Source organism: Mobula hypostoma, chromosome 6 (genome assembly GCF_963921235.1).
Source record: "Mobula hypostoma chromosome 6, sMobHyp1.1, whole genome shotgun sequence".
Lineage (NCBI taxonomy): Eukaryota > Metazoa > Chordata > Chondrichthyes > Myliobatiformes > Myliobatidae > Mobula > Mobula hypostoma.
Genome location: NC_086102.1, coordinates 112,165,251 through 112,178,324, shown reverse-complemented (window position 1 = coordinate 112,178,324; position 13,074 = coordinate 112,165,251). Strand labels below are relative to the sequence as shown.

General features: G+C 47.9%; 1 protein-coding gene across 1 annotated transcript in view; it reads left to right on the top strand.

Annotated features, from left to right (window-relative positions):
* LOC134348745 (rac GTPase-activating protein 1-like) overlaps positions 1-13,073 on the top strand; it is a 38,803-nt gene extending 25,730 nt beyond the window's left edge. Inside the window, exons 14-16 of the mRNA XM_063052547.1 lie at positions 5,065-5,167; positions 11,413-11,494; positions 11,574-13,073. Coding sequence (XP_062908617.1) covers positions 5,065-5,167; positions 11,413-11,494; positions 11,574-11,619 — 231 coding nt within the window. The 3' untranslated portion in view covers positions 11,620-13,073. The remainder of the gene's footprint in view (positions 1-5,064; positions 5,168-11,412; positions 11,495-11,573) is intronic.
* The last annotated feature ends 1 nt before the right edge of the window (position 13,074 follows it).

Below are 13,074 nucleotides of genomic sequence, written 5' to 3'. Positions count from 1 at the left end.
CTGTCCACATACCTGTCCAACTGCATTTTAAAGTTGAAGGTAGAACAATTATTGATAAAGAAGGGAATTAAAATGTTACTGGTGCTGAGAGAATAAAAGTTATGGGGGTTAGAGCATTGCAGAATCGGAGTTGCAATCGGATCTAGAACATAAAACAGCACAGTAAATGCCCTTTGGCCCACAATATAGTGCTTACCTGGTACCCTACTCTAATTTTTCTGTCATCCGTATTCCTATCCAAGTGTTTCTTAAATATCCCTAGTTGTATCCATCATTGTTAAACAGGATCAGACTGGAAGGGCTGAATGGTCTGGTGCTGTGAAATTTGGTGAGTCTGAGCTGCGGCTGTGGCCCCACTCTGCCCCCTGCTGCCCATGAGCTAAAACTGCAGCCAGTGTGTCAGATCCCTGATCCCTGTGGAGGGGATTTTCATAGGTTAAGCTGCTGGACATCAGGCCCTCAGGGGAAACAGGAATTCAAGGCATTCTCTGAAGGTGTTCAGGTTCTGAGAAAGCAGATTAGTGGGCTGAACACAAGAGATTCTGGAAGTCCAGAGAAACGTACACAATGCTGGAGAAACTCAGCAGGTTAGGTGAACTCCAGAAATGAATAAACAATCGATGTTTTAGGCCGAGACCCTTCAGCAAGCACTTTGGTAGGGTGAAGGAAGATGTACTCTGCTCCTGGAGTTGATGGATAGAAGATGTTCAAACCTTCGGGTAGAGGGGGGAGAGCATTTAGACATTTAACACTCTCAAATACAACACATTGCAGTAGGAAAGGTGATCAACCCAGGGGAAATTAAAGACTGTACTAAATGGAAGGAAATGACACTATTGACAGCTGATAGAGGCCTGAAGTTTGAACATGTGTCGTACAACAGGCTCTTTGGCCCACTGAGTGAATCTGGGAATGAAAGGGTTAATGTATGAGGAGATTTTGATGGCTCTGGGCCTGAATTCGCTGGAGTTTAGAAGAATGAGGGGGGAATTTCATTGAAACCTATTGAATATTGAAAGGCCTAGACAGTGGATGTGGAGAGGATGTTTCCTATAGTGGAGGAACGTAGGACCAGAGAGCACAGCCTCGGAATAGAAGGATGTCCTTTAGAACAGATGAGAAATTTATTTAGCCAGAGGGTGGTGAATCTGTGGAATTCATTGCCACAGATGGCTGTGGAGGCCAATTCATTGGGTATAAAGCGGAGGCAGATAGGTAGGTTCTTGATTTGTCAGGGTGTCAAGGGCTGAATGGCCTAATTCTGCTCCTAGGTCTTGTAATCTTGTGGATCATGATGCTGAATTAAACTAAACTTCCCCCATCACAGTCTATACCCTTCCCCCTGCCCCCATTGCCTCCACATTCATGTGTCTGCCAGCCTCTTAATTGTCATTATTGTATCTGCTTCCACTACCCCAGACACCCACCACTGGGTATTTAAAAATAAAGAACACAGTCCTCTCCTTTAAACTACCCCATTTAAAAATAAATAAATCAGCAGAAATGTACCCAAGGGGTAAAGAGGTGAGGCAGTGGGGAAGGGATTAGACTGAGTGTGAGGTGTTGCCAAGTGTGAGTCCTCAAGGATGCGTGCTTAGCCCACTGAACCTCTACACCCACGACAGCATGGCTCGATACAACTCAAACACCACCTATAAATCTGCTGATGACATGCAAACACTTCTGACCTCTGCTTTCTGGATGAGTGTAGGGAGGCTGGTTTCTGCCGATGCTATCAAATGAGCCCTCCTCCACCCCTTCACCACATATACAGCCCCCATCTTCCTCCTGTGTGTACTAGCCGTTGGGAGCATTTCTTACCCACAGTGCTCATACCTGCCAACTCCACCTTCACATCAGCCCTACCCCCAGGAACAACAACAGAGGGCTCACCCCCCCCCCGGAATTCCTTGTGAACCAGGGACTGGTGGAGTTGGCGTGGTGAGTATACCCTTCACTGTGAGGGTGGATTCTGACATCTCTGGTTCGAGGGGCTGACTGGGAGTTGGATCCTGAGAATGAGAGGGGCTGGTTGCTGTGTTGTCATCCTTGCCCAGTGTACCCATCTCTGAGGAGTCCTGGGTGGAGGGCTCCAGGGCTGTCTCAGTTGCCAGATCAAGGACAACTCCACCTTTGGGGAACACCTTCCTGTACACATTCCACCCACCACGCGTCTTGGGGCTGTATCCGAGAGTTCGGGTTTGGGGCTGACATCCCACTCCCCATTCCCCCACATCTACACTCTCTCCTATTGGGAAAGGAGCTCCTTCTCTTTGGGCTTTGGGAGCATGCAGGAACAGAGACTACGTGTACAGTGACACTCACCACTTCCATCAGCCCATCCTCCCACACATTTCCCTTGGCCTCCTGCTGACCGTCAGGGCAAGCAGGTTCCTTGGTATGAGGCACAGGGGTTGGTGTGAGCTCAGCATACTTCTTGGGGTGGGAGGCTTTCCCCCCAAGTGTTTGGACGACTTCTTCCTGCCCTGGGGAGTCTCCTCCCTGACCCTCCTCGCACTCGTGCTCCATGTAGCCTTGAGTTCCCCCACTGAAATTGCAGGGGCAGATGCAGCGGTAAATGATTAAGTAGGGGTAAAGGCAGGGGCAGCAGGGCAGAGGTGCCAGATGTGGAATCCTTAGTCCTGAGATTGGGACAGTTCCTTCCAAAGTGCCCCACCTCCCTACACACATGGCACAGTGGGTGCTCTGAGCTCCAATACACTTGGTAGTCTACTCCTTTGTGTCAAACAGTAAACAAACCCTGAGCATCCTCCTCCCACGCCAGCTGTATAAACAGCTGGAACCAGAAAGCGGTTACACTCTGAATGTTGCATCTGTGATCTCTGATCTTGTCCGAAGAGGGCTAGAAAGGGAAGGAGGACCTCAATGGGAATAAAGGGCTTGACATGCCAGAGGACTATCTGTTGCGTGGTAGCGATCACCAACTCCATCTGCACAAAGGTGTCTTCAACCATGATCACCCTACTGAGAGCCTGTTCCACCAACTTGTCAGTCCTTGAGTAGAACACTGCCTTCCCGAACTCTTTCTTGGAGGACAGAATACCACCTACTCCATCCAAGTCCTCCATGGTCTCTGAGCACTGCAGCAGAGTTATTCCCTTGTACCCCACGTCCATCCTCCACGTACTGAGACAGGGCGTTCTCTGAGGGTGGAGGGGCAGTCATAGACCCCCGGAGGTCAGTGACTCCCAGGAGACTGGTCCAACATAGTGGTATTGCAGTCCAAAATGAGAAACTAATCCAATAATCACTGCTACAATATAAGCAGCCATGTCCACTGATAAAGTCCTTGAGTGAGGAGTGTTCCTGGATGGAAAAGTTTTGGAACTCCTGGCAGTTTGCTTGCTCCTGCGATGTCAGCAGATCCCATGAGTTCGGCTGCCCAAAAGTTCTGGAGTCCCAAGAAGAACTGAAGCATGTTGTAGACAGTCCAGACCAGTCTGTTCTACTTAAACAGGAGGATGGAAGAGGCATTTTCTGTTGCCGGGCCAGTAGGAAGGTGCCCAGCACTTGACAGTCCCTTTTGGTACAGCACCAGAAATTCCAGTGGAGAACTCCCAGCCTGTCATTGCCTTGGCACCTACACTGACCGAGAAACATGACAATGCAGGAGGAAGGGGTGTTGGCCCGATGCTAACAGGAACAGTAGTGTTTCTCACTGCTTTCAGAGCAGAATGGCTTCCTGGTAAGTTGTCAGAGGCTGTAGTGAGAAGCTACACAGTTAGCAGCCTCCAGCAACATTGGTCCAAACTGGCAGGAAAACTCCAAATGGAGCCTCCACACTAAAACAGCCACTCACGCAGATGTTTAGATCTTCCACACCCTCTCCAATATATCTGGCAAACTTTATACAACAGTTTTCCTCAATTACTCTTTTCTCAATCAGAACAGCTCCACTGTGTCTTACACTGGGGGTGTGTGATGGGACAGTATGATAGAGGTAGTTTCACTCTGTGTCTGACCCAGGGAGTGTGTGATGGGACAGTATGGAGGGAGCTTCACTCTGTGTTTGACCCTGGGAGTGTGTGATGGGACGGTGTAGAGGTAGCTTCACTCTGTGTCTGACCCTGGGAGTGTGTGATGGGATGGTGTAGAGGGAGCTTCACTCTGTGTCTGACCCTGGGAGTGTGTGATGGGATGGTGTGGAGGGAGCTTTACTCTGTGTCTGACCCTGGGAGTGTGTGATGGGACGGTGTAGAGGGAGCTTCACTGTGTCTGACCCTGGGAGTGTGTGATGGGACAGTGTAGAGGGGGCTTCACTCTGTGTCTGACGCTGGGAGTGTGTGATGGGATGGTGTAGAGGGAGCTTCACTCTGTGTCTGACCCTGGGAGTGTGTGATGGGACGGTGTAGAGGGAGCTTCACTGTGTCTGACCCTGGGAGTGTGTGATGGGACAGTGTAGAGGGGGCTTCACTCTGTGTCTGACCCTGGGAGTGTGTGATGGGATGGTGTAGAGGGAGCTTCACTCTGTGTCTGAACCTGGGAGTGTGTGATGGGACGGTGTAGAGGGAGCTTCCCTCTGTGTGTGACCCTGGGAGTGTGTGATGGGACGGTGTAGAGGGAGCTTCACTGTGTCTGACCCTGGGAGTGTGTGATGGGACGGTGTAGAGGGAGCTTCCCTCTGTGTGTGACCCTGGGAGTGTGTGATGGGACGGTGTAGAGGGAGCTTCCCTCTGTGTGTGACCCTGGGAGTGTGTGATGGGACAGTGTAAAGGGAGCTTCACTCTGTGTTGGATGTCAGGAATGTGTGATGGGATGGTGTGGATGGGGCTTTGCGTAGTGTGGTGAGGGTTTGGAATGAGCAGTCAGGAAGTGGTGGAGGCAGGTGCAATAATACTCAAGAAGCAGTTGGGTAGGTGCAGTCTGAGGGATATGGGTCGAATGCTGGAAATTGGGTCTGTCTGGGTCAGCTCAATGGACTAGTTCAGCTGAAGGGCCTGTCTCTGCTGTGTTGTTCTATTGCTTGAGATTCCTTCAGGTCCTGAAGGGTCTTGGCCCTTGCTCAGCCGTGGTTCCACTTGCTGCTGTTCTTCCCTCCCACAGGTCGTGGAGCGTCTCCTCTCACTGCCCCCCGAAGTCTGGGGCCAGGTCGTGTCTAAGGCACCTACAGGAAGTGGGGCCAGTAAGCCTAGCCCTTTTGTGTATGGTGAGAAATGGGGATCTTCTTGATTTGGGCTGGAGGTGGACAGACGGCCTGTTGGTCAGGCAGGGGCTGTGTGATAGTGTGCGCAAGGGGGTTACTAGATATCCGTAAGGCTTGGGAGCAGAAGTGGGCCATTCAGCCCATCGAATCTGCTCTACTATTCCATATAACAATTACAGCATGGAAACAGGCCATCTCGGCCCTTCTAGTCCATCCCAAACTCTTACTCTCACCTCGTCCCACCAACCTGCATTCAGCCCATAACCCTCCATTCCTTTCCTGTCCATATATCTATCCAATTTAACTTTAAATGACAACATCGAACCTGCCTCAACCACTTCTGGAAGCTCATTCCACACAGCTACCACTGTCTGAGTAAAGAAGTTCCCCCTCATGTTACCCCTGAACTTTTGCCCTTTAACTCTCAACTCATGTCCTCTTGTTTGAATTTCCCCTACTCTCAATGGAAAAAGCCTATCCACGTCAACTCTATCAATCCCCCTCATAATTTTAAATACCTCTATCAAGTCCCCCCCACAACCTTCTATGCTCCAAAGAATAAAGACCCAACTTGTTCAACCTTTCTCTGTAACTTAGGAGATGAAACCCAGGTAACACTCTAGTAAATCTTCTCTGTACTCTCTCAATTCCATCATGGCTGATTTATTATCCCTTTCAACCCCATTCTCCCCTTAACCTTTGATGCCCTAACTAATCAAGAACCAATCAATCTCCACTTGACTTGGCCTCCACAGCTGTCTCTGGCAATGAATTCCACAGATTCACCACCCTCCTCATCCATTCTAAATGGATGTTCCTCTCTTTTGAGGCTTTGCCCTCTGGTCATAGACTCCCACACTATTGAAAACATTCAGTATCTAGGCCTTTCAATATTTTATAAGTTTCAATGAGATTTCCACCCCTCCCCCCATTCTTCTAAACTCCAGTGAGTACAGGCCTAGAGCTACCAAATGCTCCACGTGTTAACCCTTTCATTCCTGGAATCATTCCGGTGAACCCCCCTCTGGACCCTCTCCAATGCCAGCACATCTTTTCTTCGATAAGAGGCGTGAGACCATGGGAGAGGTCACCCAGTGAGGAACCTTGTCTCAAGACAATGTGAATCTGCTTAGATCCAGGCAGATGGAACCCTCCAACTTAAACCTCCCGTCAACCTTAAATACAAGAGATTCTAAAGTTCAACCTAAAATTGATTATTGAAGTACATACATGTCACCATATACAACCCTGAGATTCTTCTGCAGGCATACTTGGCAAATCTATAGAACAGTAACTGTAAACAGGATCAATGGACAAAAAAACTGTGCCAATATAATTAGCATTAAACAATGAACATGAAATAATGATATAGCAGAGTCCTTAAATGAGTGTAGCTATCCCCTTTTGTGCAAGAACCCAATGGTTGAGGGGTAGTAACTGTTCTTGAACCTGGCTGTGTGAGTCCTGATGCTCCTGTACCTTCTACCTGATGGCAGCAGCGAGAAAAGAGCATGGACTGGGTGGTGAGGATCTTTGAATGCTGCTTTACTATGGCAATATTTCATGTAGGTGTGCTCAATGGATGGGAGGGCTTTACCTGTGATATACTGGGCCAAATCTCAAAGACATTGGTGTTTCCATACCAGGCCATAATGTAACCAGTCACCACACATCTATAGAAGTTTGCCAAAGTTTTTGATGGCATGCCGATTTGATGAGATCCTGCAGATGCTGGAAATTCAGAGTAACACGCACACAGTTCTGCAGGAACTCAGCAGATCAGCTGGCATCTATGGAAATGAATAGTTGGTGTTTTGGGCTGTGTCCTGATGAAGGGTCTTGGCCTGAATTGCCAGTGGTTTATTACTCTCTATAGATGCTACCTGACCTGAATTCTTCCAGCATTTTGTGTCTGTCTGTCAACCTGGCATGTCCTGGTGTGAATACTGGAGAGGCAGTGAAGACTGAACTCCGGAAACATTTGGCAGGAGACATGGTAGAAGTGTTGAAGGCACTTGGATTTGTGGTATGGGCGATCCACAGATGCTGCATGAACTGTCAAGTGTTTCCAGAGTTTTGTTTCAGACTTTCGGTGTCTGCGGTATTTTGTGTTCAGAAATAGGGGAGAGGGAGTCAAATGCTGTCTGGGCTCAGTCCATTGGCCATAAAGATTCCAGCTGACCTCTGAAGCCTGATCATTCAGGTTGGTGGGTCATCAGAGATCGGACTTCACCAAAACTACAGCACGGCTCAGCCAGGACCCTGTCGCATCTGTCTGCCTGGGGAATGGCCGCTCGCTGGACCCAGCGCTCGGGGAGGAAACAACCTGCTCAATATCCGGAAGTGCACAAAGGAACCGTCACTGCTGTAATCTCAGCGTGGCAATAGTGGTGCTGATGTTAGAATTGTAGAATTATTACAGCATAGATGGGCTGAATGGTCTCGGTTCATGTCAGCTTGGGAAGTAATTGTACATCTCATCTCCTCTTAAACTTGTCCAGTCTCTCCTCCCAACCTTTTCTGTTTCACAAGAATCGCCCTGGGGCTGGAATCCCTTCTCCCTGGAACTGTCCCAGGGTATCTTTTCCAAACCTTCCTGTCCTCCTGGAGTGTGGTGAGCAGAACAGAGAGAGAACCCCAGCTGTATCTGGTCCAGGGTCTTGCTGGTTCAGCATCACCTCCCCGCTCCCTCCTACCCGAGTATTTGTGAATCTCTGGTCCTTTCCCATCTGTCAGGGTAGTCCGTGTGTACTCGCCTGTCCTGTAACGTTGATTAAACAATCTCTCCTTTCCCAGGAGTTGGTTAGAAATAAACATCACAGTGCAGTAAGGCCATTTGGCCCACAATGTTATGCCAACCTCTTAACCTACACTAAGATCAATCTAACCCTTCCCTCCCACATAGCCCTCCATGTTTCTTTCTTCCAGAGTTTCCTCACATGAAGACACACTTTTAATGAACAGCTTCATCAGATTTGTGAATGAACAATGAACCTGTGTACACTACCTCAATATTTTTTCTTGCTTTGGTCTTTTTGCACTCCTTATTTAGTTTAATTTTTAAAATCTACTTCTTTTTGAAATTTATGGTTTTTAAATTATTTGCAATGTATTGCTGCTGCAAAACAACACATTTCACAACATGTATACCAGTGATGTTCAACCTGATTCTGATTAAATGTACTTGCCAGCACTGTGGGCAGTGGGTTGCATGAACTCGCTGCTCTGTGTGTACGGGGGAAATACTTGCCTCTGACACCCCCCCCCAACATACTTTCCTCCAATCACCTTAAAATTATATCCCTCACGTTAGCCATTTCTGCCATGTGAGGAAATATCTCTGGCTATCCACTCACTGTATACCTTTAATGGTGTACACTTCCAAGTCACCGTTTCACTTTCACTTCACTTCAAAGAAAGAAAGAAGCCCCAGCTCACTCAACCTTTCCTCATAAGACATGCTTTCTAGTCCCAGTATCATCCTGGTAAATCTCATCTGCATCCCCTCTAAAGCTCTCACATCCTTCCTACAATGAGGTGACCGGATCTAACACAATATTCCAATATGCTCCATCTATAAAGTGACCAGACCAGTACTCCAAGTATACTGGGACACTGAAGAACTCTATTGCAATCCAAATACTGGCCTAAGAATTGTTTACTTCCAACTGGGGAACTAAACCTATGCAGGAGGATAAGATTAAGAAGGACTGGCAGAGCAGACTCAATGTCCGATGCTCCTGTGTCTGGATTTGCTTCCAGATAAGATCAGTGCCTTCTATGCTCGCTTTGACTGTCAAAACACAGAGGGACCTTTACAAACTCCCGCAGCACCTGATGATGCTGTGATTTCAGCCTCTGAGGCTGACATAAAAGCATCCTTCAGGAAGGTGAACCCATAGAAAGCATCGGGCCCAAATGGGGTACCTGACCGGGTACTAAAGACTTGTGATCTACTGTCTGGAATGTTCACCAATATCTTTAATCTCTTGCTCTGGGAGTCTGAGGTGCCTGCCTGCTTCAAGCAGGCTTCAATTATACCGATGTCTAAGAAGAACATGGCGACTTGCCTCAATGTCTATCATCTAGTAGCACTTGCATCTACTGTGAAGTGCTTTGAGGGGTTGGTGATGAAACATATCAACTGCCTGAGATGCGACTTGGATCTGCTCCAATTTGCCCACCAGCACAACAGATCCACAGCAGATGCCATTTCACTGGTTCCTCACTCAACTCTGCACAGGAAAGATGCATACATCATGATGCTCTTTATCAACTACAGCTCAGCATTAAATGCTATCATCCCCTCAAAACTAATCAATAAGCTTCAAGACATTGGCCTCAATACCTCCTTGTGCAATTGGATCCTCGATTTCCTCACTTACAGACACCAGTCAGTTTTGATTGGCAACGTCTCCTCCACAATCTCCGTCAGCACGGGTGCACCACAAGACTGTGTGCTTAGCCCCTGCCTTATTCGCTTTACACTTGTGACTGTGAGGCTAAGCACAGCTCCAGTGCCATATTTCAGTTTGGTGACGACACCATAATAGGCCGAATCAAAGATGGTGACAAATCAGCATGTAGGAGGGAGATTAAGTGACAGGTTGTCGCCATGGCACCACTCAGCCAGATCTTCAATGTCAGCAAGACCAAAGGAGCTGATTATTGACTTCAGGAGGAGGAAACCGATGGCCCATGAGCCAGTCCTCATTGGAGGATCAGAGGCAGAGAGGATCAGCAACATTAAATTACTCAGTGGTATCATTTCGGAGGATCTGTCCTGGGCCCAGAATACAAGTACAATGACAAAGAAACCTCTACTTCCTTAGAAGTTTGTGAAGATTCGGCATGACATCAAAACTTTGACAAACCTCTGGTTGTGCGGTGGAGAGTAAATTGACTGGCGGTTCATTGCTGGTATGGAAATACTAATGCCCTCGTATGGAAAAACCTATGAAAAGTAGTGGATACAGCCCAGTCCATCATGGGTAAAGCTGTTCCCACCACTGAGCACTTCTACATGGAGTGCTATCGCAGGAAAGCAGTGTCCATCAGGGAGCACCACGACTCTTCTTGCAGCTGCCATCAGGAAGAAGGTACAGGAGTCTCAGGACTCGCACCACCAAGTTCAGGAACAACTGCCCCATGCTCTTGAACTAGAGGGGATAACTTCATTCGCCCCTATCTCTGAACTGTTCCCACAACCTATGGCCTCACTTGAAAGGACTTGTCTCATGTTCTCAATATTTATTACTTTACTTTATTGCTTATTTAAATTCAAAGTTCTAAGTACATTTATCATCAAACTATGTATACAAACTTGAGATTGTTTTCTTGCAGGCAGCCATAAACCCATTCAAAGATAAGTACCACACAACAAGACTATCAAACATGCAAAAGAAAGCAAATCACGCAATCAACAAAAAATGAACAAATAAGTCTCAGAACATTAAACATCAAACCATAGAATCTGCAAAAGTGAGTCCACAGCCACAAACCACCGAGGTGATTGAAACCAGTCCAGGAGACAACGGCTGCAGCCACAGCCACCATATCTGTCATTACTGTTTTATTTCTTTAGTATTTGTACAATTTATTCTTTTTCACATTGGTTGTTTCTCTGTCCTGTTGGGTGTGGTTTTTTATTGATTATATTCAATTTCTTGGATTTACTTAGTTTGTCTGCAAGAAAATGAATTTCAGGGTTGCATACGGTGACATATATGGAATTTGATAATTCACTTTGACCTTTGAACTTAAGTGACAACTGAATGATCTGTGTTCCCTTGGAGCTGTTGGGAGTGTGGTCCGTACCCCTATCTGTGCCGCCTTGTGTGAAATGTGGGAGATTCCGGAATAGGAGAAGTATGCTTTTGGGGTGGGTGGGAAATCCTGCTGTGAGAAATAAAGCAGAAGCTTGTCTCTGCTTAGGATTCTGAAGTTGGGTGGGAATAGCTGATAGAAATTGGGTGGAAGGTTTCTGTGCGTTGGTCAGGCTCTGGGTTGGGTTAGGATGTTGGCTGGGTGCTTATGGTGTTATGGGGTCTGTGTGTGTTGGATGGGTAATGTTCGGGTGTTGTGTGGGGTGGTAGTGAAGCCTCTGGGTTGGGTTAGTGTGTTGGGTGTGCTACGGTTGTTGGTTGTGGTGGGTTTGAGTGTTTGGTGGGGTGGTAATGAAGACTTTGATTGGGTTTGGGACCTGATGCTGGGCCGACTCCCTCTATTTGGACTTCTTCCCCCTTCAGGGACTCTGTTCAAGCCACTGACCAGCCCTGATGCAGCCAAGATGGACCTTTCTCCTGGCTGCTGTCTGCCCCCCGGCTTGCTGTAAGTATCTGCGAGTGGATGGGCGAGGTGGGAGGAGTCGTGGGAACGACTGACGCCTGGTTTCACTGTCTCCCTCCAGAACTGGAACCTCCTACAAGTTATTCCCTTCACCAACCCCGAAATAAAGTGCCTGTGAGGAACCTCTGCAGAGAGAACCTTGTCCCAACAGACCCTGGCACATTCTGGATTCTTCATCTGTCCAGAGATTTGTGTTTCCTCTCGAGTTTTACTCCATGCTTTTCTGGGATGATTGGTCTCTGGAGACCTGTGTATAGATGGTGGGTGGGGAACAGTTACTCTGGTCAGTGTCGGACTGGATTTTGGATGGGGAGGGAGGGATTGCTTGTTGAAAGTTTATGCTCATTTTCACTGTCTAAGTGTAAAAAATAAAGTTTCATTCACTTTCTTTTCCCAGATCTCAGTTATGGGATAGCGGCAGGAGGGTGGGCTTTGTGTGAGTTTAGACCTATGCATGATAGCAAAGGGACTTGGGAGCCCTCAGGCACGATTCCCTAAAGGTAAACTTGCAGGTTGAGGTGATGGTAAAGAAGGTAAATGAAATGTTAGCAGTTATTTCAGGAGGGCAAGGCTGTAATGCTGAGGCTTTGTAAGGCATTGGTCAGACCGCACGGAGTATCGTGAGCAGTTTTGGGCCCCTTAGCCAAGAAAGGATGTGCTGGCATTGGAGAGGGTCCAGAGGAGTTTCATGAGAATGATTCCAGGAATGAAAAGGTTAATGCATGAGGAGTGTTTGATGGCTCTGGGACTGTATTCCCTGGAGTTCAGAACAATGAGGCGGGAAGGTGGAGGTGGGGGGTAACCTCATTGAAACCTATCGAATATTGAAAGGTCCCAATAGAGTGGATGTGGAGAAGACGCTTCCTATGCTGGGGTAGTCTTGGTCCAGAGGGCACTGCCTCAGAATAGAGGGATATCCATTTAGAATAGAGATGAGGAGAAATTTCTTTGCCAAAGATGGCTGGGCAGGCCAAGTCATTGGGTATATTTAAAGTGGAGGTTGATAGCTTCTCGATTAGTTAGGGCACCAAAGGTTCTGGAGAGAAGGCAGGAGAATGGGGTTGAGGGATAATAAATCAGCCATGATGGAATGGCGGAGTAGACTCGATGGGTTGAATGGCCTAATTCTGCTCCTATGTCTTATGAGTGGGCTCGACTGCTGTGGGACCGAGCAAGGGAAAAACTGAGACCTCACTCCTGGTGTGGGCTGAGCTCCAATGACAGGAAGTCCATCAGTGTACCCTGCAGTCACCTCTGGGCTGGGCTATTTCTCAGAGTACCCATGTAACCACTGGGGGGGGCGGGGAGCGGGTGGAGAATGGATTAAATATTCCACAGGGTTCGCTGGAGGGTCGATGCACCTCACCGTCTTTGTGTGGGTTTCTGCTCCTTCCACGCTCCAGTGATTCATCCAAACAGGACCCACTCCCATCAGGGAAGAGGCTATGTAGGATCCACACCAGGATCACCAGTCTCAGTTAGTTACCCCAAGCAGTAATGCTGATCAACACCTCCGCCCACTAACCCACCCCTCCACACCCTCAACCACCACCACTTTATCA